This window comes from Clupea harengus, chromosome 20 (genome assembly GCF_900700415.2).
Source record: "Clupea harengus chromosome 20, Ch_v2.0.2, whole genome shotgun sequence".
NCBI lineage: Eukaryota > Metazoa > Chordata > Actinopteri > Clupeiformes > Clupeidae > Clupea > Clupea harengus.
Genome location: NC_045171.1, coordinates 1,276,893 through 1,304,279, shown reverse-complemented (window position 1 = coordinate 1,304,279; position 27,387 = coordinate 1,276,893). Strand labels below are relative to the sequence as shown.

Sequence of the window (27,387 nt, the reverse complement as noted above, 5' to 3'; positions counted from 1 at the left end):
CATTAAGCCAACCGTGAATATCCTACTCTGTCCGTGTAACACCTGGAGTAAGGCAACAATACTACAGATTTGTAGTTCTTTAAGACTTTTAGTGGATCAAGTAGGCCTAGGCCTATATCATTGTATCACTTTCCACAAAGCAATGAATTGGCGGCCTTCGTGTCACAGATAAATTAGTTTTCTGCACTCTAGGCCTACCTGTTTCGCATTGTAGCGAATGTATGGGGGGCTGGCATCCACATTAATGGAACCCATCTTGACAAAAACGGCAAGGTGGAAGACAATCAGTAATGAGAGGACAAAATATTGATCGTTTCATGCTGACCTAGAAAGGAGGGCAACATTATATTGGGTTTTATCGGGCGAAATATTTGGCGTCACAAATTTCCAAACAAGTGCTCCGGGTCTGGCGTATACATACAGTTGACAAGACTATGTAAAACTCGATTACTAAACTCAATGATAGAGATTTTTTTTTTTTTTTTTACATTTCATGCGCGCTCATGTCAGCTTGCTTCCGCAGGCCAATGACGCCACAACCCCTCCCCTGCCTGCAGCTGCTTGGCTGACTCCCTCTGCTCCCCCGCGCGCTCCTCCTTCGGTGAGAAGAAGTCAAATCACCTCGAGACGGTCGGTGGAGTGACAAGATGGCGGAGTGAGTGGGTTGCTCTTTGGAAGGAAGAAGCGACTCATTTAATTCATAAAAATATAAATCGACCAGGGAAGATTAAGTTTAGTTCGTGGGTCGTATCGGACTTTCGACAAACAAAGGGAAGGCATCGCCCCTCACACCGAGGTGGTTCACGAAGGAAGAGTCGTTGTCGAATTGCGAATTGCAGTTCTGCTGGTGTCCTTTCGATTTCTCGCTAGCAGGCTAGCTAGCTGGCTATCTAGAAACTGGAAATACTGGACTTCTGACAAAGCCCATCCGTTTGGAGCCTTTTCAGGGAACCTTGATGTTTTGCTCGATCCTGACGGACTCCGACAAAAATAAACGATATTAATGTTTTGTGTTCCTAGAATTCGTTTGCTAGTTACTTGGTAACAATTATAGAACAGGCTAGCTTGATCTTCTGCTAACGCTAGCTAGCTACATTGTTTCAAGTGAGAGTCGTCCACGACAAACAAGGACTGAATGTTCTGATTACCGTAGGGCCTAAGGGAAGCGGCGGTTCAGTCCCATAATAACAAAATTTTAAACTGATCGAGTGTTGGTCGTGACTCGAGGACATGGCAAGTAGCAGCGGCTCTAAAGCCGAATTCATAGTCGGTGGGAAATACAAGCTTGTTCGAAAAATCGGATCTGGGTCATTTGGTGACATATACCTGGCAATCAATATCACAAATGGAGAGGTAAGTTTGTTGATCTGATTATTATTATAAGAAAGTAAGCGGGTTATTTTTGTGGTTATTGTACCAATCCTGGATGGTATCAAGGGATCTGATGACCTGTGCTAATGTTAGCTGAGAAGCTCTTGGTAGTTGGTAACGTTAACGTTCAGCTAGCATGAACTTAGCTTGCAAATAACATTAGCTACAATTCGGTGTTTTCACAAAATATTGTGTCGTTGATAGTGGTTTAACGAAATTATTTATAGACCCATCTCATGGGTTAGAACTATAGTTAACGTTAGCCACCCAAATGTTATTGGTTAAGTTTCTTGATCAACCACTTGTAAGCAGGTTTCAATGTTAATCTTTTTGTTGTAGGAGGTAGCAGTAAAGTTGGAATCTCAGAAGGCCAGACACCCCCAGCTTTTATATGAAAGCAAATTGTATAAAATACTTCAAGGTGGAGTCGGGATCCCACACATCAGGTAAGACTGAAAATCCCCTTTTCAGATTGAACGTCGAATTCCTCCGGATAGACATCACGTCAAGTGAACGTGCTGGCTATCGCTAAGTGAAATCATACTGGTAGCGTCAGATCGTTAGTTTATCTAGTTTCGCTAGAAATGTATTCAAATTGATTTGAATTAACGGTACATGTTTGAGTTTTTTTGTTTGTTTTATTTATCTGTGTTAAATAGCAGGGTCTTTACGCTTGCTGTAGAATGCTTAGGATACTTGGAGATTTGGTATATTGGGTTGACTGACTTGGCTATATTTGGTCTGGTGCTGAGATAAAGGAATGTATGTTTGTGTCTAGTTTGTTTTCCAGTGTTCCACACGACGAAGAAAATTAATCTAACATTGTTGTTATACGTTCAGAAGTGCTAAGAGGTTATATTGCTAACGTTACTCGGTTTGGAAATGGCCGCTCCTCTTTTGTTGTGTTTGTTCCAACATGTCGTCCTACTCGGTTAGAAAATGGCGGCCCAGTGCGAGCGAAAACAACTTTTGGGGCCTATCCGCATTGTCTGTCAAGGTTACTGAAGACTGAACAACGTATATTTCATTCAAATAAAACTGTGATTAATCGTTTGCCCGGTCGTATGTATTATCGTTGCTTGCAAGCTATAGGAATTTCACTAATGGAAACCCTGTCAATCGTGATTGTTATCTTCCGGGATTAAACGTTGCGCTTAATCCGCTACTGTAAAAGAACGCAGTTAATAATTTACATCGAGTTCAAATGTATCTCAGTGTTTATTCACCCATCCTGTGTTTTATCGATAAGACCTCCTGATTCCCAAGTTATGGCTATCATTATGGAATATTGTCGTTCGTAGCATATCCAGCCTGCATCTTGGTGTTTTAATAGCTAAATATGTTCGATCAACGCTCCCTGAAGTGAACATGTAGCAATCAGTCTTATGAAGGATCTCGTAGATTTTTTTAATTTAGTCGGATCCCATTTTTTTGGTCGTCATTTCAAGTGGGGAAAAAATCCCACTTTATTTAAGGCCTTGTGTTGACCGGGGAAGAGGCTCTTGGTAGGACTGTTGGCCTCCACCTTCTCTTGCATGTTACGCCCGACAAATAAGTGTCTTTTTTTTTTTTTTTACAGTTACATGATGTAGAATGTAAATGTATATATCTCCAGTGGCTTTTAGTGGATGTTGTCCTTAAACATATTTGCAATAGGTTGGAACTGGTAGGGGCCCGTCACGTAGGTTATTTTGTAATTGGGTGAAACTGAAAGCAAATGTCACACTGCTGATGCCACTTTAAAATAGTTTTAGTAGAGCACTAACTGATAATTCAGTTCCCTTACTACATTTAGCAGGGTATTGAAATGCATGGGGAACATGTATATGATCCAATGTTTTGACTTTAGGGTCCCTTTCATGATTCTGGACACTGTTAAAGTGTAATCCACGTTTGATTGCATTTCTCAATGCAATCATTGAGTGTGTAGCATAGAAAAAAACGACTTAGTAAGGCATTGCTAAGAATACCACAAGTGGCAGAGCCATAGTTCCATGACCTTTGGATTTGAAAACCCTTAAGCTTAGATAAGGTGGTGGCTTAGGTTCATTATGAACAACACACATGTCCGTAAAAGGCATTTCAAATGAATCTCCTGAGTGATTTCTGATAATCCAATTGGACAGACTAAATGGTCATCGCACTCTATATTTTATGTATACCATTTTTTTTTTTATCTCTTTGGAAGTGAGTTTGTGCCGTTCATCCTTCCCATATTAAAGCATGTTGCATTCAGCATAGTGCATCTGGGTTCACTGAAAAACAAATCCATACCAAGTATTGACAACAGTGAGGGAAAAACAATGTGATTACCCAACTTGGTGTGTGTGGTTTGAAATGCCCCAACCTGCTCCCCACCCTATGGTACTCAGAGCCTAATAACCAGCTGCTAGTAGTTCACAGACCATGTCCTGAGTCGTCTTATTACAAGATGTTAGTTCCCTCAAACAGCTGGACGGGAGTGCTCTTAAAGTGATGAGGGTTGAAGAAGGCTTGTGTCCGGAGTGGGCATTCCTTCCTGTATACTCCTGAAACACACAAAGAGCACCAACTTATTCTGCAATGCTCAGCAGTTTTGGGTCGTAGCATTTGGCGATACTGTAGACAGAGAACCCGTCTCCTTGGGCAGTTACTGCCCTGGGTTTTTGTATTATTCCTCATGAATGTGAGGTAAACTATACTGGTGAAGGACCTGTGATGGAGGGTTTAAAAACCATAATCTCCATGGAGTTCTCAGCCCCTCATCTCCCTTGTGTTCCAGTGTCCTTCTATGCCAAGTAGCAAGCAGAACTTCCCCCCCAAAAAACAAGATGTCTAACTTTCTTTTCAGTGGTACTAAATGAACGCTGACCACGTCCACATCACTGTGTGGTAAACTGTAGTGTGTAGTCTTACTTGTGGTACAGACGATTTCAGCAGCTAATGATCTATGCCTATATTCGCCTGTGGTCAAGTGCAGGTTCTGAGACTGTGAAAGTCTTCTTTCAGTATGTTAAGTATGTTTTAGGTAGCAGAACAAAGAACACCAAGTGAAGTAGTTTTGTTGTAGATGGGACATCCTCCCTGTCTAGAATTCAGTGATGAGTGAATCAAATCAAATCAGGCCAGAAGGCATTTTTGGAACCTGGAAAACTAGCCAATGGCTACATTTCTTGTCCCTTTCTTTCCATGGTGGGTGGTTGGGCAAAGCGAGTTACACTGTGATGAATTAGTACTTGTAGCTGATTAGTCAGCGTATTGAATACAGTCCTACTCGGTTCAAGGGCCAGGCACAAGTTCTCAAGAATCCTGCTGAGTTTGGGGCAGTATGGAGAAGTCTGTCAGAACCACAGCAGTTTGGCCTGGACTTGTTGGGGCCCCTTTGGGCAAGACCTACCTTCTGTCTGTGTTTAAATCCATGTGAATTCACGGACTGTGGCAAATGTGTGGATTTCAACAGTTATTGCAAGGCCATCTAAACAAACTGGTTGGACTGCCTCGTTAAAGACATTAGCAGTGGAGTGGTTGTGCTGGAACAAACACCAGCAAGTCGTTCACATTTAGCTCCCCCTAACTCACAACACTATTTGCGAAAGCCTTGTTTTTCAGTGAGTTGAGTTATCACTGAATGCCCTCTATGGTGCCGCAGATTTCCTTCTTAACGTCAGTGTAGCAAGCATGGTGATATACCTACAGCACATGGCTCAGAGCACAGCAGAAAGCTGACCATGGAAGAATGTGTCACTGCACCCCCTTTCAGAGGAGAAGGAGACATGTCTGTGCTGGGAGAACCTGCCGAACAGGCTGCCCCTCCTCCACTCCTCCTCTCCTCCTCCCCCCCTCCTCCACTCATGAATCATTGCTCAGCCTGTATGCGTGGAAAGGGCTCATTCTCATGAGGCTGCTCTTTCAAGTCTTATTCAGGCCAGCCAGCTTCACTGACCAGCTTAAAGCCCCACCAATAAGAACCAGAGCGGATTGGTAGTCCTTCAAATTTGTACAAAACCTTTTATTTTTATTTTTTATTTCTGATGGCCTATTATCTGTCTTACTATGTGGGTTGTGGCCTTTGGGGGGGGGTGTCCCACAGACAGGTCTGCTGTTTCTTTCTGATGACTCTTCTCAAGTCAACTACTCAGTTTGTTAACTCTCAGGCAGTTGTTAATTGTCCCATGGCATGGCCAATAATGCATGGTCTTTAGAGCTTTGTCCAACTCTTTAAAAATCCAAATGAATGCTTTTCACGTTTTACTTTTTCACAAATGAAAATAGTAATCATTTGGGCAATATTGGATACTGATCACACATTGGAAAAACAAGGTTCAGTGCAGCCGCATTGCTTGGCGTTCTGTGTACCAATATGGCTTCAGTTGACTTCATGTTACCCAGCTATTTAGCTAGATGACCTCTGAATTTGAAATGTCTCATTACAAACATTTGGTTCTCCACTTAACTTCCTCTACCTATGAAGTGAGGACGAGGCCGTTTCACATATCCATGAAATACATTTGTGTGTTCAAAGAATGACAGGATTGGGTTTTTTAAAAGGTATCTACGTATCAAAAGTGAAATTTAACTTTAACATCTGTTGATGAGCTGTTTGCCTTTGCATAAATGTTAACCACTCTGTTGTGGATTTTGAGGCATTCTTCACTTACTTTAGCCTTTCTGCTGTTTATTTTGGCGCTTCAGTGTGAAAGGTGTGTCTGTGGGAATGTAAGTGAAGCAGACTGATGGATAGGTTGGGAGTGTCTGGTAACCTGGGGGACGTCCTGTCGGATTTCTGCCATACCCGTGCGGATACGAGATGGCTCCTGACGCTCTTTCAGTTTGGTTCATGAGATGTGTATCGGGAGACTTGTTGCCATCACGTTACCTTGTCCACCCCAGCTCCTCCCCCATAATAATGCTTTGCCTGCGAGGCCCTAGCTGCGGTTGCCTGGCGACTGCTGTGGCACTGCATGTGAGGCAAGGGGTGTGAGGCGAGGTGTGTGGGGCGAGGTGTGTGGGCCTCGCTCTGACCTCCAGAAGCAGCGCTTAGTGGAGCGGCACGCTGAGGGCGCCTGGAAACTAAAACCTTTCGGGTTAATGATGAATGAGCCCAAGCCCCACCCCCACTCCTCCGCTGCACCGCTGCTCTCCCAGGGACCTGCTACCTCAGCATACTGTGGTCAGCACAGCACGCTATAGTACGCTAGCACAGCACGCTAGTACAGCACGCTACCTCAGCATACTGTGGTCAGCACAGCACGCTAGCACAGCACGCTAGTACAGCACGCTACCTCAGCATACTGTGGTCAGCACAGCACGCTATAGCACGCTAGCACAGCACGCTACCTCAGCATACTGTGGTCAGCACAGCACGCTATAGTACGCAAGCACAGCACGCTAGCACAGCACGCTACCTCAGCATACTGTGGTCAGCACAGCACGCTATAGCACGCTAGCACAGCACGCTAGTACAGCACGCTACCTCAGCATACTGTGGTCAGTAGGGCACGCTAGCACAGCACGCTAGCACAGCACGCTAGCACAGTCAAACGGCACTCAGTGAGGGGTTGTGTTTTTTTTTTGTAGGGTTAGTTGAGTCGTTATGGGAACACTTAACCATGAATATTGTGGGAAGAGCAGAGAGGTGTGGTACATTGAGTCCTCTTACGTCCCCTTCCCCCTCTGACCGGCGGCCATTGTTGGGCAGCTCAGGCTTTGTTAGTTTGTTTGTTTGTTTGTTTGTTTGTTGTTGTTTGAGTGCCATGCCATCATTTGGGTCTTGTCACATCAAAATCAGTATGGTGTTGCAAAAGTACATTTTTGAGATATAGCGATTTGAAAGGAGAGTACAGCTAAAGCAATGGATTCATGGCAAAATTAGAAAAACCGTATGTGGCTCATTTTTATATGTAATCTCCAACATTTCCATTGGTGCGCTCACTTCCTGTATGGTATAGCCATTCACCTTTTCAAGAGGTCCTTGTGAAGATTCAGTCAGATTTTGACAAAAATTGGACAATTTAAATCACCTGGTAAAAATGTGACATTTTAAGAAATCAAAGTGTTGTACAATGAGAAAAGTATCTAACATTTCCAGCATTCATACCATTTTCTGATGTGCCTCAGCCACCCTTTATACGTGTATTGGTCATCCGTTGTTGGCTATAGTTATTGTGGTTGCTTCAGAATCCTCCTAAGGGAGATGTTACAGATTGCATGGACCTCTTTGGACTAAAAGCAGTGAAGACATAGAAGCTATGTCTTTCGCAATTTATTTCTTTAGATAGTGATAGTAGAGGATGACCCCTATACATGTCATTTTTCAGTTCATGAATAGATATTCAGTTTCCAGATGATGTATGACTTAAATGATTTCTGTCCCTCAATAGGTTGCCTAGGGCTACAACAGATAAAATGAGTCAGTATTGAGTTAATATTTCCAGTCAGGTTTTTCAACATTTTCAAAATGAAGGTCAACCGTCACACTCTGATCAAATAAATGCTGCATTTTAGCCTTGTAGTGGATTAATATCTTAGCCAGTTGACCATAAAATAAGCCATTGTCTGACAGTGAATGTATTTTTAGTCTTGGTCATTACGAGATCAATAGAATGTTTTCAAATGGATGCAGCTGTCCAGGAAAGAGTGTGTGTGTGTTGGGGAAGTGACCTTGGTGCTGTTGTGTTGCAGGTGGTATGGCCAAGAGAAGGACTACAACGTCCTAGTCATGGACCTGCTGGGGCCCAGTCTGGAGGACCTCTTCAACTTCTGCTCCCGCAGGTTCACCATGAAAACTGTTCTAATGCTCGCAGATCAGGTAAGAGACCACCGAACGCCTCTGGGGTGGGACGTTGGAGGAATGTCATACTGGCTGGATGGTGTCAATCGACAGATTTAAAATCTCTTTGTGTCCTCTTGTGTCTCCGCAGATGATCAGCAGAATTGAATATGTGCACACAAAAAACTTCATCCACAGAGACATCAAGCCAGACAACTTTTTAATGGGCATCGGGCGCCACTGTAATAAGGTAAACTAAGACCCCACCACCATCCCAGCTCAACTCCACAAGGACCATTCTCTGATCAGGATAAGTGGCCATTCTCAGCTGACTTATGCGATCAGATGTGATCATAATTAAGGCATTTGGGGACATTTAATACGTTTCTTTTGTGGTTGGTTAAGAGTTAAAGTCCCTTTTTAACGAAACACTGAAACATGCTTCGGCGCCAAAGCACACCACCAGGATGAATCACACACTGGGTAATACAGGCAGACTGTGATGCCCAGTCTGCGGTTGGCAGAGGTGTTGGCAAATGCCAGCGATGTCCTGCACTTCAACAGGGGGCTTCTCTGCAAACAAACAGGTTGCAGTGGGATGAACCAAGGAGGCTTTTGCATGTGACTGTCATTCTGTTTGTTCTCCCTCAAAGTTGTTTTGTTCCGAATGTTGTACCCTGAGGTTGCCTGATTTGTATTTTGTTACTCATTACTTTGAGCCCTTGCAGACAGGCAACATTTGGCAAAGTTAAAGCATGATGATGCACATTTTAAATGTGGCATACCAGCACCATCTCTGGTGGTCAACCAGTGGGTCAGTCAGTATGAGAACAGTGGTATCAAACCAAATGCGCTGGTACTCTTTTCGTACCAAAGCAGTGAAGCCTGTATTACCATTTTTGGCAGTGCTGTCTGGAGTAAGTGTTTACCATTGTGTGTCTGTGTGAATGCCAGCCTCAAGCTTTTTATTTATTTATTTGTTTGTTTGTTTGGTTAATCTTTTTTATCTTTTGTTTTATTGCATACACTTATAAATCTCACCCCCTTTTGTTCCACCACTGGTCAGTGAAGAAGCACTCGTACGCCCTCTCTCTCTCACACACCACCTGACAGGAAGCACACGTACACCCTCTCTCTCTCTCACACCCCACCTGACAGGAAGGCTTGGTCTTAGCTCCCCTCAAGCACTGGACTCCGCAGACAGGGGGACACTCATAAGGCCTAGGCTTTTCTTTTTTTATGTCTGTTTCTTTGTGTAAAACCCCACGCACTATCCTCTGGAGTTAAATCAAAGGCTTCTCGCTCGAGCACGACTCCGCCTTCTGCTTCTCACCTGCCCGCCCTCACCATGGTGCTCACATTTTAGAAAACTGTGTGTAGTTTCTGTCACCAGAGCAGATATTTACTTTTATGTAATCACGATTTATCTTAGTGGTTGTGTTTGGGGCTTATACAGTTCTTAGTTTCATAGCTTCCGTGTCATTTAAACAGTTATAAACTAGAGCCAAAAGGCCCAGCTCACACTTGCCATTAGCATGGGTCTCAGGTGATTAGATAACAAATGTGCGGCTGGAATAGACCCAGTCTGTGGTGTTGGGATTTTCCTCTTATAATGTCTGGCAGAAAAGGCGTGGAATAGTAATGTATGTAGTTTATTTGCCTATAGAGCAGGACGTGAGATCCGATCGCAAGTTATCACGTCAGCTGCTTGTAAGTAATGCCACTTTAGTGATATTAATGGGATATCAGAGTAGTTTCATAGCTAACGATTTCACAATCCATTCAGTCGTAAGCCCGGAGTTGATACTTGTATCGAATAGTCTGGAGATCCTCTAGTGAATATGAGTTATAGTGAACATGAATAGTTCCTCTAGTGAATGTGAGTTATAGTGAATCTGAGTTATAGTGAATCTGAGTTATAGTGAATATGAATAGTCTGGAGTTCCTCTAGTGAATCTGAGTTATAGTGAATATGAATAGTTCTTCTAGTGAATATGAGTTATAGTGAATATGAATAGTCTGAAGATCCTCTAGTGAATATGAGTTATAGTGAACATGAATAGTCTGGAGTTCCTCTAGTGAATCTGAGTTATAGTGAACATGAATAGTTCCTTTAGTGAATATGACTTATAGTGAACATGAATAGTCTGGAGTTCCTCTAGTGAATATGAGTTATAGTGAATATGAATAGTCTGGAGTTCCTCTAGTGAATATGAGTTATAGTGAATATGAATAGTCTGGAGTTCCTCTAGTGAATCTGAGTTATAGTGAACATGAATAGTTCCTTTAGTGAATATGACTTATAGTGAACATGAATAGTCTGAAGATCCTCTAGTGAATATGAGTTATAGTGAATATGAATAGTCTGGAGTTCCTCTAGTGAATATGAGTTATAGTGAATATGAATAGTCTGGAGTTCCCTTTAGTGAATCTGAGTTATAGTGAATATGAGTTATAGTGAACATGAATAGTTCCTCTAGTGAATATGAGTTATAGTGAACATGAATAGTCTGGAGTTCCCTTTAGTGAATCTGAGTTATAGTGAATCTGAGTTATAGTGAACATGAATAGTCTGGAGTTCCTCTAGTGAATGTGAGTTATAGTGAATATGAATAGTTCTTCTAGTGAATATGAGTTATAGTGAATATGAATAGTCTGAAGATCCTCTAGTGAATATGAGTTATAGTGAACATGAATAGTCTGGAGTTCCCTTTAGTGAATCTGAGTTATAGTGAATCTGAGTTATAGTGAACATGAATAGTCTGGAGTTCCTCTAGTGAATGTGAGTTATAGTGAATATGAATAGTCTGGAGTTCCCTTTAGTGAATGAGTTATAGTGAACATGAATAGTCTGGAGTTCCTCTAGTGAATATGAGTTATAGTGAATATGAGTTATAGTGAATACGAGTTATAGTGAATACGAGTTATAGTGAATATGAGTTATAGTGAACATGAATTGTTCCTCTAGTGAATATGAGTTATAGTGAACATGAATAGTTCCTCTAGTGAATATGAGTTATAGTGAACATGAATAGTTCCTCTAGCGAATATGAGTTATAGTGAATATGAATAGTTCTTCTGGAGTTCCTCTAGTGAATATGAGTTATAGTGAACATGAATAGTTCTTCTGGAGTTCCTCTAGTGAATATGAGTTATAGTGAATATGAGTTATAGTGAACATGAATAGTTCCTCTAGTGAATATGAGTTATAGTGAACATGAATAGTTCCTCTAGTGAATATGAGTTATAGTGAACATGAATAGTTCCTCTAGCGAATATGAGTTATAGTGAATATGAATAGTTCTTCTGGAGTTCCTCTAGTGAATATGAGTTATAGTGAACATGAATAGTTCTTCTGGAGTTCCTCTAGTGAATATGAGTTATAGTGAATATGAGTTATAGTGAACATGAATAGTTCCTCTAGTGAATGTGAGTTATAGTGAACATGAATAGTTCTTCTGGAGTTCCTCTAGTGAATATGAGTTATAGTGAATATGAGTTATAGTGAACATGAATAGTTCCTCTAGTGAATATGAGTTATAGTGAACATGAATAGTTCTTCTGGAGTTCCTCTAGTGAATATGAATAGTTCTTCTTCACCCTTGTTACGCACCGCTGCCAACGTTGTCTGGTTTGACTGATGGGGGCACCCAGCTTGGCATCATTAGCATAGCGTTGCTTGTTGTGTTGCTTTACTCAGAGCGGCTCTGTAGGAACATTTTCCTTCCACCCCCCCCCCCCCCCCCCTCACCTCCCCCCAAACCCAAAGCCGCAATTTTAAAAGCTGTCCTCATACGTCTTGCACAGCCGTACTAAATCCACAAAGCATATCGGCGGCTACTGCACGCTTCGCTTTCTCTCTCTCTCTCATCTCTTTCCATTCTCCTCTCCCCACTCCTCTCTTTATTCTCTGTCAAGCTTCTCCCTGCCCGATGTGGCCTTGCCAAACGCCAGCAGTGTTGGAGCCTCTTCCTTACTGAAGGTGTGTCTGTAGCTCATGGCCAATGAAACGCTTTCATTTGCTTCCTCTGCGGTCCCAGGGATATGATTGGGCAAAGGCAAGTTTGTTGATGGCCACAATTTTTGTTGTTTTGTTGTTTTTGGTTTGGTTTCTGTTAAAGCTTCTCATGCCTAAAACACCGAATGCCTATTAGAGGGAATGGCTGTAGAGTTTGGCCTGTTTTACCCCTCGTGGTGCCAGCAGAGAGGACCTCCTGCCATCTCGCTCTCTTGCTCCACATCTGAAGCGCTGGTCCCTCATAGTTTTTGTCGTCATATGTGGCATGGCTAATGTTAAATGAAAAAAAAAAAAATCTTTGCAAAGTCAAAAAAGTGAATCAGGCTTGGAAACAGTTTGTCAGATAGAAAACTAAAGGGGGGTTGGGGGTGGGGGAACCATAAATAACACATGTGCCACTATGGCTTTGGGGGGAAAAAATAAACCCAACGAGGCAAGCGGGGGTGGGGGCTCGCATTTGTTGCAGGTCATCTCCCTCCCCCTCCCCCTCCCCCCTCTCGTTCCCTAGCCTACATGCTGGCTACATGCTAAGCCAGGGCTGTAACTCGGCCAAGGCTGACTTCCAGGAAGGGCCTCCGACAGCGGAGCAGAGCTCTCTCCCTCTCCTCCAATCTGAAGTCAGGATTCCCTAGCTGGTGGGACGAAGGATAGCCTAGGGGGCTTTCTCTCCCCCTGCCCCCCTCCCCCACCCCTACGACCTTCTGCTGCTCCTTCTCCCGTCCGTCCGTTCGTTCGTTCTTTTTCTGAGCCTTTGGTGTTGCCTGTCTGCGCTGGCCGAGTGGGGTTGGTTGTCAGCTATACTGTGTTGATGCACTGCACTCCTTTATTGTTTGTTCAGTGTTTAGAAACTCCGATTGGGAAGAGGAAGAGAAGCTTGGCCGTTAGTTCCTCTCAGGACCCATCTTTCTCAGGATTAAACCAGGTCTGAACCCTCAACACACCCTCCACCGTCTCCTAATACTACCCCACCAAATTCTTTTTTCCTTTTTTTTTTGTTTGTTTTTTGTTTGTTTGTTTTCCCCTTTTTGGATTCCCCACTTCCTCCTACATCATAGCAGTGTTTTTTTTAATTTTTTATTTTTTTCATTTGATCAGTAACCATTAACACTTGTTGGCATTAAACCAGACACACATGCTAAACCCGAAGCAGAGATTAACTCTTAATCCAGATTGCAGGAATCTGCAGACGAAGAGTGTTGTGGCTTGCCCACAGAAAGGTTAAGGTTTTTGTTTGTTATTTGTGTTTTTTTTTGGTTTGTTAATTTATTTGTTGGTTTGTTTTATTGTTTTTGTTGTCCAATTTTATAAGGGACCACATTTTTCATGTTAAAGGTGCTCTACTTCATTTTGTACATACTGGTCCATACATCATCATAGCTGCAACTTTGTATGACTTCACTGGGGACTCACCATGTCCAGCTAAGATGGTCTGGGTGCTAATGTCCTATAAAAAGCATAGCAGACGTGACACTAAGATGAACAGTGTGTTGCCCTGAGAACAGTGTGTTGCCCTGAGAACAGTGTGTTGCCCTGAGAACAGTGTGTTGTACAGGAACAGCAATGAAGGGAACCAGGCACTCGCAGACGTGCAGGCAGCAAAGTGCCATCTGTTGACAGGCTGGTAATGTCATCACTATGGGCCCAGTGTCATCACTATGGGCCCAGTGTCATCACTATGGGCCCAGCTGAAGAAGCCACTTAAACCAATAAGCCATAGAAGAGACTCGGCATGACTCGTTCATGAGGTCCTAAGTGAGAGAGGAGGCCTGGGGGGGGTCACTGGGACCTGCACTGAGGTGATCCTCTTCACCCACCTCCTTGACCCCTGACCCCCTCCCCCAGCCTGTGTGGGGCTGGTCTGGGCCAGCTGCCGAGTGTCAGAGAGGAGAAAGCAGCCCACTGACGTCACTGCCTGCTGCTGGCCTGGGGCCAGGGGCTAGAGAGCAGAACATGGAGTGTGTTTGGAAAGCACAGGCCTGAAGTCAGAATGGGCACTGGCAAAAGGGTGTGGTTAGGTTGCGCTTGTTTCCTGATTCCATGGCCTCAAAGGAGTTTCTTTCTTGCTGTGTTTCCCCCCCCCCTCTTTTACACTAAAGCCCCTTACTCTCTTTTACAACAGATTTTTAAAGGTTGGTGTTCTTGTGATGGATTTTTTTTTTTTCTCTACAGGCTTTTTAAAATTCTTCTGACTGACTAGTTGAACCACCACTGCAATAAATGTTTAGTTGCAACTGTGCACATTATGCTGAAATTTGGTTCCATTGTTAAAGGCTTTCAGAAACGGCAACCACTTTTTCACGTAGTTCCTCTTCTGGTTTTCAAAAGTTGTTTTTGCTAGCGCAGTTTCTTGGGCTGCTTCCCCGAAAGCTTTCTGGCAGAAGTGAAACTTTTGGTTCCGGCTGATCCTGTCCCTGTCACACACACTTGCATTTACATTTTTGTCGAGCTTTGTCTGAATGAGGACAGACTAATGGTGTTTTCAAGCTCGGCGTTAAAGCGGTGTCTTAAAAATAATCTCTAAGTATTTGACCTATTTCGTTAGTGGACCTTCTGGTTAAGAGGGCTCCAAAAACACAAACTTCTCCAGCCCGACGCTGATGTTCTGCTCGGGCCTGGGCTATTTCGGGTTGTCCTTGCAACTCTTTCTTATTTTAGATGCTGAGAGGCTCCCAGTCTTCATCTGTGCTTCACGGAGAGAATGGCTGTAAACAAGTAAACAGAGTGAGACACAGGAACGTGCCCGGAGCGAATAATAATAAAACACCCATTTCATGTTTGGTGGTGGCTTGTGGCACACTTGAGCATGTATCAGCCTTTTATTTTTGTGTGTGTGTATATATCCCCCTCCACACACCACCCCACCTCACTCCGATAGAAGCACCCAAATGGAATTTCACGGCTGGCGTAACTCATTTTCTCGACGAGAGGAAGTAAGGTCTGAATCCCCTTGGCTGAGCCGAGAAAGCAAAGCACAGCACAGCACGGCCCGGCTGACTGAGTCCATTTCAATACAGTAGCAGCCCCCACTGCTGTCTCCGTGGAAATGAAGGAGTTGGGGAAAATCAAATCCCTTTTTCCCGAGGGGCCAAGGTGTCTCCTCCCATGGCCCTGTGGACCCGAGAATGTCCAGATCCTCAACAGCCTTCGCTGATGCCATTACAATACCATAAGATTGTGTTGCGTAGGCACTGGGTGGGTGGTGTAGACCATTAATCTAATTTGTGCCGTAAGATCCGAGGACTAACTTTATTATACCATGTGCCTGAACGGTATTTTTACGATGGATATTGAGGACGTGGCTGTCCTGGGGGGCCCTTAGTTCAGGGGCCATGCAGTCGAAACACCTAGAGAGGGGTTGCCACTCAGTTGACCCCATTATTTAAAAAAAAAAATGATAATAATTTATATATATATAATCTACATTTTGAATGATTTTCTCTGACGTTTAAGAAAGATGGAGGTTTAACTCTACAGACGTTTGTTGCTCTTGTTCTCCTTCCCTGCAGTTGTTCCTCATTGACTTTGGTTTGGCCAAAAAATACCGGGATAACCGGACGCGGCAGCACATACCCTACAGAGAAGACAAGAATCTCACTGGCACGGCTCGCTACGCCAGCATCAACGCACACCTGGGCATCGAGCAGAGGTAAGCGCCTTTCCCTCTTCTATACTATACAGTACCAGTCAAAAGTTTGGACACACCTTTTCATTTTTGGAGAAGTTTTTTCTTTACTTTTATTATTTTCTACATGGTAGATAACACTTTTTTTGTTTAGTACATCATTCCATATGTGTTCTTTTGTAGTTTAAATTTCCTCAGTATTAATCTACAATGTAGAAAATAATAAAAGTAAAGAAAACACTTCTCAAAAAAATGTAAGGTGTGTCCAAACTTTTGACTGGTACTGTACGTCTTCCCTGGGCACTTGCAACCCACTTACAAATCTTCAGGGAGAATGAAAATCTACTCAGCAATACAAGAAATGCACTCTTAGTCATAACGGGTGGCTTTCTTGGCTGCAAGGAAGCTGGCAGAAATGGTTCCAGTCTTGATTGCCCACATGGTGTACTGGCTGTGAAACCCATATGAACAATCTCCCCGAGAGGCCGTTGATGCTGCAGGCGGCGGCTCATCCCATTGGCCTCAATCCTCTGTGCGATGAACTCCTGTCACAGAATTAAGCATTACGTGATGAACTCATGCCACAGTATTAAGTCAGCATTATGTCATGCTTGATGCTCCAGCAGAAGGCCGTGACCACTGACTCTGCAGACCAGTGCTCCTTATGTTCATGTCAGTGATGTACGGGCGAGGGCCACTGCCCTGCCACTGCCCTTTACCACCAGAGTGCCATGCCACTGCCCTTTACCACCAGAGTGCCATGCCACTGGGCAGCAGGTTCATTTAGTCTGAACTTCACTGCCGCAGCCTCCTCCTCCCCCGACTGCCACTCCGTGCAGTGTCAGTGATCTTTTAAAGGGATGTCATTAAGCACACATCAAATGCCTTGCCCTTCAGCCTGGACTGTTTGGTGTGTGTGTGTGTGTGTGTGTGTGTGTGTGTGTGTGTGTGTGTGTGTGTGTGTGTGTGTGTGTGTGTGTGTGTGTGTGTGTGTGTGGGTGTGTGGTGGGGCACATCATTAACAGCTTGTGTTTCCAACAGTCGCCGAGATGACATGGAGTCGCTAGGATATGTGCTCATGTACTTCAACAGAACCAGCCTCCCCTGGCAGGGACTGAAGGTATGTCAGGCCGGTACTCCAGGGCTCTCCGTCCCTTTTGAGTGGAGACATCTGGAGACCTGTGTGTGTGTGTGTGTGTGTGTGTGTGTGTGTGTGTGTGTGTGTGTGTGTGTGTGTGTGTGTGTGTGTGTCAGTCAGGCCGGTACTCCAGGGCTCTCCGTCCCTTTTGAATGGAGACATCTGGAGACCTTAGTGCTGAAGCTGTGTGTGAGAGTGTGTTCGTGTAGTATTCTTTCAATAATTTGCTAGCATATTTAAAATAAATAAATCTGAGTGTGTGTGTGTAGTTTCTGGAGAGGATGAATAGCTTTTTCTGTATGTTTAATGTGTGTAATTACTTGCCTAATTAAGCTGTTGGGGGGAAAACTGTCTTGACTGCAGGTAAGAATTATGCTGTAAGTGATCATCAGAAGCTGTTTTCAGACATGCACCGCACCACTGAACTTGTATAGATATTACTCGGAGCTATGGGTGAACTTAAATGTCCAAATCTGCTGGACTGAACATTAAACGGACTCTTCCCTGCCAGCTCCCTAGTAATAGTCCATAGTCCATGTAATGTGCCATTGAGCCCAAGTGTGAAATGAAGTAGGCCACATTCACAGTGAGCGAGTGGACATGTTGACACCCCTTGCCACACATACGGCACAAGAGAGAGACAATGAGAGTTGGCAATGTAATGCATCAAGGAACGTGGCTGTTGCAAAGCCAACTAGGCAGCGCAAAAATGAACACAATTCAAGAGATTGCTGCAAGACTTGGTTTTTCATAGGATTATGCGTCAAAGTTGTAGTATTGAGCCATATTTCATGATCTCTGCTGAACTCCAGACAGGCTTCGTGGGCCCTGCGCTGTGGAAGCGTCCTGATGGAGGACTCATTTAGGCAAGAAGGTTAAACATGGCACAGAGGAGCCGCCCCCCCCGCACTGTCTTAATGGAATTAAATGGAACATCAGCTTGCAAACCCCGGCCTGATATTCAAAGCTGGGGGAAGGTCACGTCCAGCAGAGCAGATAGATAGATAGATAGATAGATAGATAGATGGATGGATACTTTATTAATCCCGAGGGGCGGTAGAAGGAAAGAAAGAGGTTTTACAGCAGAGTGCTTAACCCCACATGGCCAACATTGAGCACAGAATTAAGGTGGAAAAAAGAATAAAGAAGTAAAATAATAATAAATAAATAAGTAAAGGTTTCCCACTAGTTTGCCAGGGCGCCCAGCGGGTGGTGATTTTCATTTGGTTTATTTGTGGCATGCGCTGTTTAAACGTTTCACCCTGCTCCCAAATGCTCCTTTGTCTTATACCTTGATGTACTTCTGAGACTGTGCTGGTAAATACATTCATTTCTCGCCCATATGTTCCACAGGCTGCCACAAAGAAACAGAAGTACGAGAAGATTAGCGAGAAAAAGATGTCGACCCCTGTGGAGGTGTTGTGTAAGGTAAGGACCGCTAGCCTTGCCCACCCCAACTGCTGACGACTCCAATCCCCCAGAGCCCATTACAACGACCCGTCGTCGCTGCCAACCCAAGGGAACAGAATTTAGGAAGCTTTCTAAAGTCTACCCGTGCTCAATTACTACAATTTTGAGTTTTTACTGGTTCGGAATGGAATGAGTAGAAATGTCAACGAATGTCAGAGAGTGTGACCACGATGAACTAATGCGCGTAAGGAGATCAGATGAGATAAGGAAAGGCCCGAGGGGTTTGCTCTAAACCCTTGAGCGGTAGAAGGCCATTCCTGCATGACGGTTAAAAATGGAGGGTGTAAATGTCACTCTAATCCAGGCTGTAAATAGGCTTTAGGGTTTCTCAAGGCCCTCTTAGTTAAACATGGCAGCCATGACCTGTAAAGCACTTTCTCAGAGGCTCCAGCTCATGTGTGTGAACATGCACGTCTGTACGTGTGGAGCCCCAGGCCCTCAGGCAGGCACACCTTGCGTAATCTCCCGCACTTTCTCCAGCTTCAGAAAGGGCCTCTCAGGTTCACTAATCCAGTATAATGCTGTTAGGAACGGAGTTGCGTTTTTTTTTTTTTGTTACTCAGCATTTCGCAATCGGTCGAGGAAAAAATTCTGTCCATTCAGTAGAACGAACGCAACACCGAACCCATTAAAAAAAAGAGTATTTTACGAAACTGCTTGAAATTGAGCAGTGGTGTTTTTCAGGTCAAGAGCAGAGGAACAAATGTGTCTTTGTCTCTTTCCCCCAGGGTTTCCCAGCGGAGTTTGCCATGTACCTGAACTACTGCCGTGGCCTGCGCTTCGAGGAGGCGCCCGACTACATGTACCTGCGGCAGCTCTTCCGCATTCTCTTCAGGTGCGCATCATCTCCTGCCCTTTAGGAGCCCACGCAGGCCATGCCCCAACATGCACCAGTAGCGTTAGCGTTAGCGTTAGCATTAGCATTAGCCACAGCTCACCACATGGGGAAAGGACTGATTCTTTATGATGGAGAATAAAGGCATTGATGGTGAACTGCAGGAGGCGTTCAACTGAAATGTTATTAGTGTTGACTTGTCCCAGCTTTTCTGACTCGCTGACTTGTTCCACATTTTCTGTCCCCTGGTACTTATCTAATACATCTAATAAATGATCTAAACGCTTCAGTCACCGACACATTTTCAGAACACAAGAACAGGTCTTCATGTCTCTCTGCAGTCACTGGAGAGAAAACAAACTGCCTTCTCTTCCCCTTGATGGGCACTTTGAGTATTGACTTATTTGTATCGACGTTCTTTTTCAAGACTGTGTGTTTGTTTGTGTTTGTGTGGTGCTGCAGGACTCTGAACCACCAGTATGACTACACATTCGACTGGACTATGCTGAAGCAGAAAGCAGCCCAGCAGGCGGCTTCCTCAGGGGGCCAAGGCCAGCAGGCACAAACCCCCACAGGCAAGCAAACTGACAAACCCAAGAGTAACATGAAAGGTTAGTAGCAAACAGCCAAGCGACGTTTTGAGTGCAAAAACAGAAGACACCAATTGCTTTCATTTGTTTGCGCAAAGAGGTTAAATGCAGAGAAAAAAAAAAAAAAAAAGGGGATTCGGAACATTCTCTCCCAAACACACAAAAAAAAATATGTACATTTAAGACCTGGTGTTTGGGAGGGCACCCAAAAAAGAAAATGGAGAAAAAAAAGAGAGAAAGAAAAAAAACATTCAATTGGTCTGTCTTGCAGATGCAATGACGTCCTTGGGAAATTTGACTACTAACTTTATACCAAAATGTCTATTCTTCTCTGGGCCAATGGGGTGACTTCATCAACCTTCTTATGTGGATGTAAAACAATCATATAACGATCCCCTCTGTGAATTAACCCCTTTCCAAATGGGATATGCGATTTGACTTGAGATTTCTGGCAACCAATGTTCCTGGATCTAACACTTGTTAATCTGCTTTTTGTTATTTTTCGCTTTTCTGCCATGGCATATAAACATTATAAAAAAATTGTATTGAGATTCTAACTACTCATTAACCCTCACCTGTTTGTTTGTTTGTTTGTTTGGTTGGTTGGTTGTCTGTCTCTTGTGTTGATCTCTTCCTCTTCCGTCATGTTGGGCTATGGGGATGTCTGCATCAGATCTGTGGCCATGTTGTGTCTCAGATTCTGTTGCGATGTGCTTCATCATGTCATGTGTGTTTTTTGCTTGCAGTCTCCGATGCTTGCGTTGTAAGAGCGAGCTGGATGGAGAGTCCGGGGTGAAGTGATGTGGAGCCGATTTTTCGGACTATGTTTAAAAAAAAAAAAAAAAACAGATTAAGATGACTGTTGTCGATTACATCAAATGTTTGGGATATTGTACAAGGGATTTTGTGCATATTTGTATTCCTAAAACTTCTCCACACAAGGAGACCTCTCTTCTCCACACAAGGGGACCTCTCTTAGAGATGGCAGTTTAATTACCCCTACAGCTGAAGAATAATCACAAAGATTAGAGAGGTTTCCACTAAAGCCTGTCAACAGCTTTGTGGCATTCCTCTTAAGACCTTACATTTCTGCCCACAATCTGCCTATAATATCTTCCTTTTAACATCTCGAGCAAAGCCCCAATCTAACTTGATGCAGCCAGGCTGAAACTTTAAGGCAGTCCTCCTGTTTCAGTAGGCTAAAGCCCCAATCTAACTTGATGCAGCCGGGCTGAGACTTTAAGGCAGTCATCCTGTTTCAGTAGGCTAGATGGGCTTCACCTATGCATGACTGTCTCCCCTCACGCGAAAAGTTGCAAGCCTTGCACAAGGTTTTGGAGTGAAATAAGATTTGGAGCCGACATGGGGCACCTGGTCTTGTTGCTCCACATGCAGTGGGCACTGGGGTGGCTGGGGCGATAATAAAGGCTGTGGTTAGTTTAATGTCACGCCTGTCTGGCTGATTCAAATGAATCGAAGCAGCCTACCATGTGCAAGTGTCTGTTGACTGGGTGTCATGAAGGGGGCCGGGGGCGGGACTCGGGAGGAATGATGACCCCTGACAATAGCGATGTGACGGGCAGTCCGTGGAACTCCTTATCACATGAGCTCCTTATCCTGTATGCTAAGCTAATGCTAGCACAAACATGAGCTCCTTATCCTGTATGCTAAGCTAATGCTAGCACAAACATGAGCTTATCCTGTGTGCTAAGCTAATGCTAGCACAAACATGAGCTCCTTATCCTGTATGCTAAGCTAATGCTAGCACAAACATGAGCTCCTTATCCTGTATGCTAAGCTAATGCTAGCACAAACATGAGCTTGTGACATGACATCACAGGTAAAAGGTTTCCGGCTTAAATCATCTTCTGGTGACGGGGCTCTAAATCCATTATACATATCAGCCAGTGCCGTCACCTCCGCAGAAAGGCTTTGAAAGGCATGTAATATGCCCATGGGATCCTCCCTCCCTCCCCCTCCCCTGTCCTCCCAAGACTCATCCCAATTGATGGCAGCACACAAGTGCTGTGAAGCGAGGGTCGTCTATAAATAGGATTTGCTGATGACGTGGTATGGAGTCTAATCCTTTGTATACACTGCCTCTGACTCCATAGTCTTCATGTGCACAGTCCTGCCTAGCATCGCCTGCTGTGCAGTGTGTCTCTAGTGCATAATTGATAACCAGCCGTAGGAACCTTCCTCCTAAGTTTGAGATTTTAAGTGGCTAATAAAACCAGAGCACCTCATTTAGTTGGTAGCGTGTGCGCCGCAGTGCTCTGGCTCCAAAAGGCTGCAAAATGCCCCTCAGCCGGGGGTTGAAGTGGCAAAGCTCTTGAGTACTGGAGCTTGAAAGAACTTTATTTGCAGGGGATTGCTGGTTTCTTGGATACCAATTTGGCCTGGCCGTTCTGCGAGTCTGCTAACAATGGAGACATTGTTGATGTGAGCTCGTGTTGCAGCCCCCTTCCGCGTCACCCAAGTGCCAGGCATTTAAATGATATTTGTTTGGAGTTGGCCACATCAGCATTATTGGCCAAGCCTAGATTGAGGGCCCGGGAGTAAGCTCCAGTCGTTCAACATCACGCGTCGTCGGAATCTTGCAGTGTCACCATGGTTACTCACCCGTGACCTCTTATCTGAGGCGGGGCAACAGTTAGAAGTTAGAAGAATTTTTCCGCTATTTTAGAGTGGAGGTGCGCAGATCACTTTCTGTGCAGACTGATTCACTGCACTTGCATATATTATCAATTTGTCTTACGAGCTTAAGAGCAGTCATTTCCGTTAACCTCCAAACTTGTTAGACCAGTGTGTTGTATGGAAATGTCCCCGTGATTGCTGCTGGAGGCAATAGGCTAAAGTGCTTGGTGGAAGCTAATAATATACACGGCGAGCGGAGGTGCCCTTTCCCTCCTTCAGTATGTTGGGGCCTGTTACGTCAGAAGGGCTCTCCTCCCCCATGAAATGGACCCCCAGACGCTCAACGCGTCCAGGATCTGGTGTCTGAGGTGAAGCCTCTGGTTCCGCCTGAGCGTCCGGGATCTGGTGTCTGAGGGAGACGCCTCTGGTTCCGCCTGACGTAGTGAAGGGAGTATCCAAGTGCATGATCCAAGTTGGCACACGAAACTCGGGCCTGGTGAAAAATGATTCGCCTGAACCCTCAGCAAAGCCCTGCTCGATCTCACATGAATCAGGCTCCGCTTAGTCATCGGCCCCGGCTTCGACTGAGTCTGCTTTTCTGTTGACTTTGCACAGCCTTTCTTTCCCTGCAGCCAAAAAAAAAAAGGAGCTTCTTTGCAAGTTCACCACATTTGAGGGAGCTGCTGCTACTGCTGCCTTTGTGGTTGCTGGAGCAGCACAGAGGAGCCATCTTGGCATTAAAGCCCCGGCGTTGATGAGCTCATGCTGAGGTCTGGCGGGGCTGGAACGGAGTGCCAGCATGGAGGAGGAAGTGGAGAGTTAATGGGGGAAACCAGCAGCAGCAGCTCTGCTTGTGTATTTAATATGGGCTGTAAAGCTCTTATCGCACACGTGAGTGGCTACACCAGCACAGCCTGCTCAGGCTTATCTGCCCTTTGACCTTTATATGGCCTGTCCCGTGTGCGGAGCCTGTAGTTTGCTTGCTTGCTTCGTCACAAACAGAAATGATCAAATATGTCACCATAACAGTTTTAGTAGGAGAGTTTTTGTGAGCGTGCCCCTTTCTATATTGTTTAGTGGCCCTCAATGGCTCTCTTCTAATACTTAGTTAATGTCAGCATCGGGCCACACAGTATGGTCCGGTTCCAGCCCCTCCAGTCCTCTCCACATATTTCAATACTGTGCTTGCTTTAGCGGGTTCTACAAAGTGCCCTGAAACCGAATTTCTGGTGGCAGGAAAAACTCCTTTGTGACCGGTGGCGGCGGGGTGAGCCATGTGCCTTAAGCCGTAGTGTTGAAACGGTCCACAGACACCGACGCCTCTTACTTTAAAAGCACTTCAACATTCAGAACAATCATTTGAAGCTAGCGCTGTCATTGTTCCAGCGAGTGACCACGAATGGTATGAAACTCTGAAAGGATGTGCTCCCGAGGCGCGTGTCCCTCTGGCAGACCGACCATTCGTTGTCTGAACACATCTCGGCTGGAGCCTGAAGACGTTCAGGCCATTAGTGTGTGTGTGTGTGTGTGTGCTGTGTGCTCCGTGGTTGCCATGGAGCCTGTGGAATGGTAATAGAACGGGCCCCACTGGACAAGGTGACCTCCACTGCGCTAGTCCATGAAGGGAGGTGTGTGTGTGTGTGTGTGTGTGTGTGTGTGTGTGTGTGTGTGTGTGTGTGTGTGTGTGTGGGGTGTTCTTGCGTTAGATCTGTGTGTGTGTGTGTGTGTAGTGCTCTTGCGTGAGATCTGTGTGTGTGTAGTAGTGTTGCGTGAGATCTGTGTGTAGTGAGATCTGTGTGTGTAGTGTTCTTGCGTGAGATCTGTGTGTAGTGAGATCTGTGTGTGTAGTGTTCTTGCGTGAGATCTGTGTGTAGTGAGATCTGTGTGAGATCTGTGTGTAGTGTTCTTGCGTGAGATCTGTGTGTAGTGAGATCTGTGTGAGATCTGTGTGTAGTGTTCTTGCGTGAGATCTGTGTGTAGTGAGATCTGTGTGAGATCTGTGTGTAGTGTTCTTGCGTGAGATCTGTGTGTAGTGAGATCTGTGTGAGATCTGTGTGTAGTGAGATCTGTGTGTAGTGTTCTTGCGTGGACTTCAGGATGGTTTGTACTCTCGTATCTCAGCAGCCATTGAGCCTCTGTGCTGTGCTTTTGCATTAGTCATTCATTCTGGTTGGGAGGATTGCTCTGTTTAAGTTGGATTAGTGACGGGGTGGATTGTGACCGGTGGCTGAGCGGCTCTGGTGATCCGTTGGCCTGCCGCTCTGGTCATGTTTGCTCCTCCCCAGCGGACGCTCTGCGGCAGACTCCCAGCTTTGCTGCAGAGGGGGACTGATGACTCTGCACTTCTGTGATTACAGGAGCAAGCGCCGCTCTACTGGGAGGGCTTTGGCCCTTCACCAATGAGACAAGCGCAACCCTGTGAAGACACTTGTGATCTCCTGACACTCACTCTTGTCCTCCTCTCTCTCTCTCTCTCTCTCTCTCTCTCTCTCTCTCTCTCTCTCGCAGGTTTCTGAGCATTAAGACAATGTATTGAAGCAGAGCAGAGAGGTCGTAGCAGGATTTGCCTTCCAATCACACCCCGGCATCTAGGATCAACCTCACCAGACCCTCGCCAGGCATTGTGGGCAACCCTTTCCTGTTAAAAATGAACATTGTTGTTCCATATACTATATATGTAATCGGTATATATAGATAACATGCTCCGCATCTATCTATGTATTGGTATGTATATACTATATTCACACAGAGAGAGCAGGCTTGGTATGGAGTTCAAAGCTGTAGCCTTTTCTATTGTCCTGTCCCTGAAGACTTCTTTTTTTTTTTCTTGTGTTTTATTTTAAAACTTGCAAAGGAAAAAAATGTAGAAAATGGTCGACTCGCAGAGGATATAATTGTGCACATGCCAATGTTTTCCCTGAGCTCTCTCCTTCAGGATGCGGCTGGTGGGAGGTGAAGGGGGGGGGGGGGTCTTTCCTCACCTGTCAGCTGCACATCACCGTGCCCCCCCCCATCTCCAGTCACGCCGCGTGGCTCCACCCACCCACCCCCCCCCAAAACACTTATACATCTGAGATTTAATTTTTCTTCTTTTTTCTTCTATTTTATTTTTTTTTTATTCCTACATCCTCAAGTAAATGAGACCATGTAAACTTAACCTGTTTCTGTCACAAATGAATCCTGGGTCTTACTAAGCAAAACATTGGGTTTCTGTTTTTTCTTAATTAAAAAAAGAGGTAATTAAAAATTTTGCCTGCTGATATGTGCTAGAAGAGCTTCTAATGTGAAGAAGAAATCGATTCTAGTGACTACTAGGTTTCTCGTTAGAAAGCTGCATTAACTATATTGTACTTGGTATTCTGAAGTCGAAAAAAAAAGGAAAAAAAAAAAAGAATAAAAAAAATAAACTCCACAAAAGCATATTCATTACAAATTAGGCATCTCAACTAAACCTGTATGTTAATTGCTTAGATGAAAACTGTATGCATCAATGATACTTTTTTTTTCTCCTCCCCCCCCCCCCCCTCTCGTTTGGAAGTATGGATGTTTGATTGACGGACGTACCCATTCATCCTGTTCATTTGATTTGCAACAACGGCCTCCATGTTCCCTACTGAGACACGTGCCCCCTTCACTCCAGCCCTCCCCCTTATCATTTTTATATGCATATATATACACTTTTTTATCAGAGGAAAAATTACTTTTTCAGTTTTATAGAGTTGTCTTTCCCTGTTTTGAATTGATCATTTGGGGGAAAGGGTGTTTTTTTTGTTGCTTCTTCCTGCAGTGAAGCAGATCCTCTTGTAAGATATCTCTGGGCCTTTCTCTGCTAAACTCAATTTGTTTTTCTCTCGCTGCTGTTTAGAGTAGCGACCGTTTGCTCTTTTCTGTTTCTTTTTTTTTATTGCAAGAAAAAAAAAAGTTGAGGGTTTCTTTTCTATATATTTTGGACATCTTGTAAAAGCAAGATCCATTTTAGTTCCTCTCAGCCTTTAGTCCCAAGCAGATGCACACCAGTAAAATGGCTGCCTCCTCTTCCTCCTTATTATCCCCCTCTGACCCAGCTTAAGACATTTACTGCTGGACATTCTATAAAAGTGTAATTTATTCCCTTTTAGCATGTCAGAATAAATTAAAATGACTTCTCAGAACCACTGTCCCAGCCTCTGTAATTTGAAGAGAACCTACACTACTTTGGGCCCAAACAGCCACTTTTTATTTCTTTTTTTTTTTTTCTTACTCCATATGTTCCAGTCTTTGATATGTTTACCTCTTAGTCTCCGACACAACCCATGCATTGTAAAGTCTTGAATCAACTGAATGAGAATTAAGATTGAGAGAGTCAATGCTTCGATCTGGAATTTTTTTTTTCTTTTCTTTCTTTTTCCCGAAGGTTTTGGTTGCCAGAGATACAGGGGTCTATTGAAATGGTCTAAAGGTGTTGCTGTAAACTAGGATCAGTTCCTGTTAACTGGTTTTAGGGGTGATGGGTAGTTGTAGGGTGCTTGTGGTGATGTTTTAATCTTACGGGATTTATATCTGTAAATATTAAAAAAGAAGCTTCAAATGGCTACCGTGGTAATTGGTTTAATTAATTATACCACAGTGATATTTAACTCCTAGGTACAGCAAGGACATTGTTATGCATTTATGTTTTTTTTGTGTAATCGTATCCATGCAATCAAATGCTTTTTCGATGGTGTCCTTTTGTCTCATGTAAGGGCTGTTTAGCACCAATGGGGATTCCTTGTGTTGGTTGTCCATGATGATCCATGCTCACATGTGGGGATGCAGTGAACACAATGGCACAGACGTGCTGCCTTGGAGTCTGGGAAACAATGGCTGACGACTGGGTCACACTAGGAAATTGTTGTTACACAGAATGCACCCACATATACACTCTCTCTCACACACACACACACACATATACATGGATGCTGTGTAGTCCCAGGCCATTT

General features: G+C 44.4%; 1 protein-coding gene across 4 annotated transcripts; it reads left to right on the top strand.

Moving 5' to 3' along the window:
* The first annotated feature begins 557 nt into the window (after positions 1–557).
* On the top strand, positions 558–27,000 carry csnk1a1 (casein kinase 1, alpha 1). Of its 4 annotated transcripts, none has more exons than XM_012836620.3 (11): positions 558–1,353; positions 1,711–1,817; positions 8,032–8,158; positions 8,271–8,369; positions 12,976–13,059; positions 15,644–15,783; positions 16,801–16,879; positions 18,251–18,325; positions 19,096–19,202; positions 19,665–19,777; positions 24,938–27,000. In XM_012836620.3, exons 1-11 carry the CDS (start codon positions 1,231–1,233, stop codon positions 24,943–24,945), a joined length of 1,062 nt encoding a protein of 353 aa, XP_012692074.1. In that variant the 5' UTR covers positions 558–1,230; the 3' UTR covers positions 24,946–27,000. The 4 variants fall into 4 exon arrangements, with proteins under 4 accessions (XP_012692074.1, XP_012692073.1, XP_042558678.1 ...); XM_012836619.3 differs by having other exon boundaries at positions 559–1,353; positions 19,665–19,813; XM_012836621.3 differs by lacking the exon at positions 12,976–13,059 and having other exon boundaries at positions 565–1,353; positions 19,665–19,813.
* Positions 27,001–27,387: the final 387 nt, after the last annotated feature.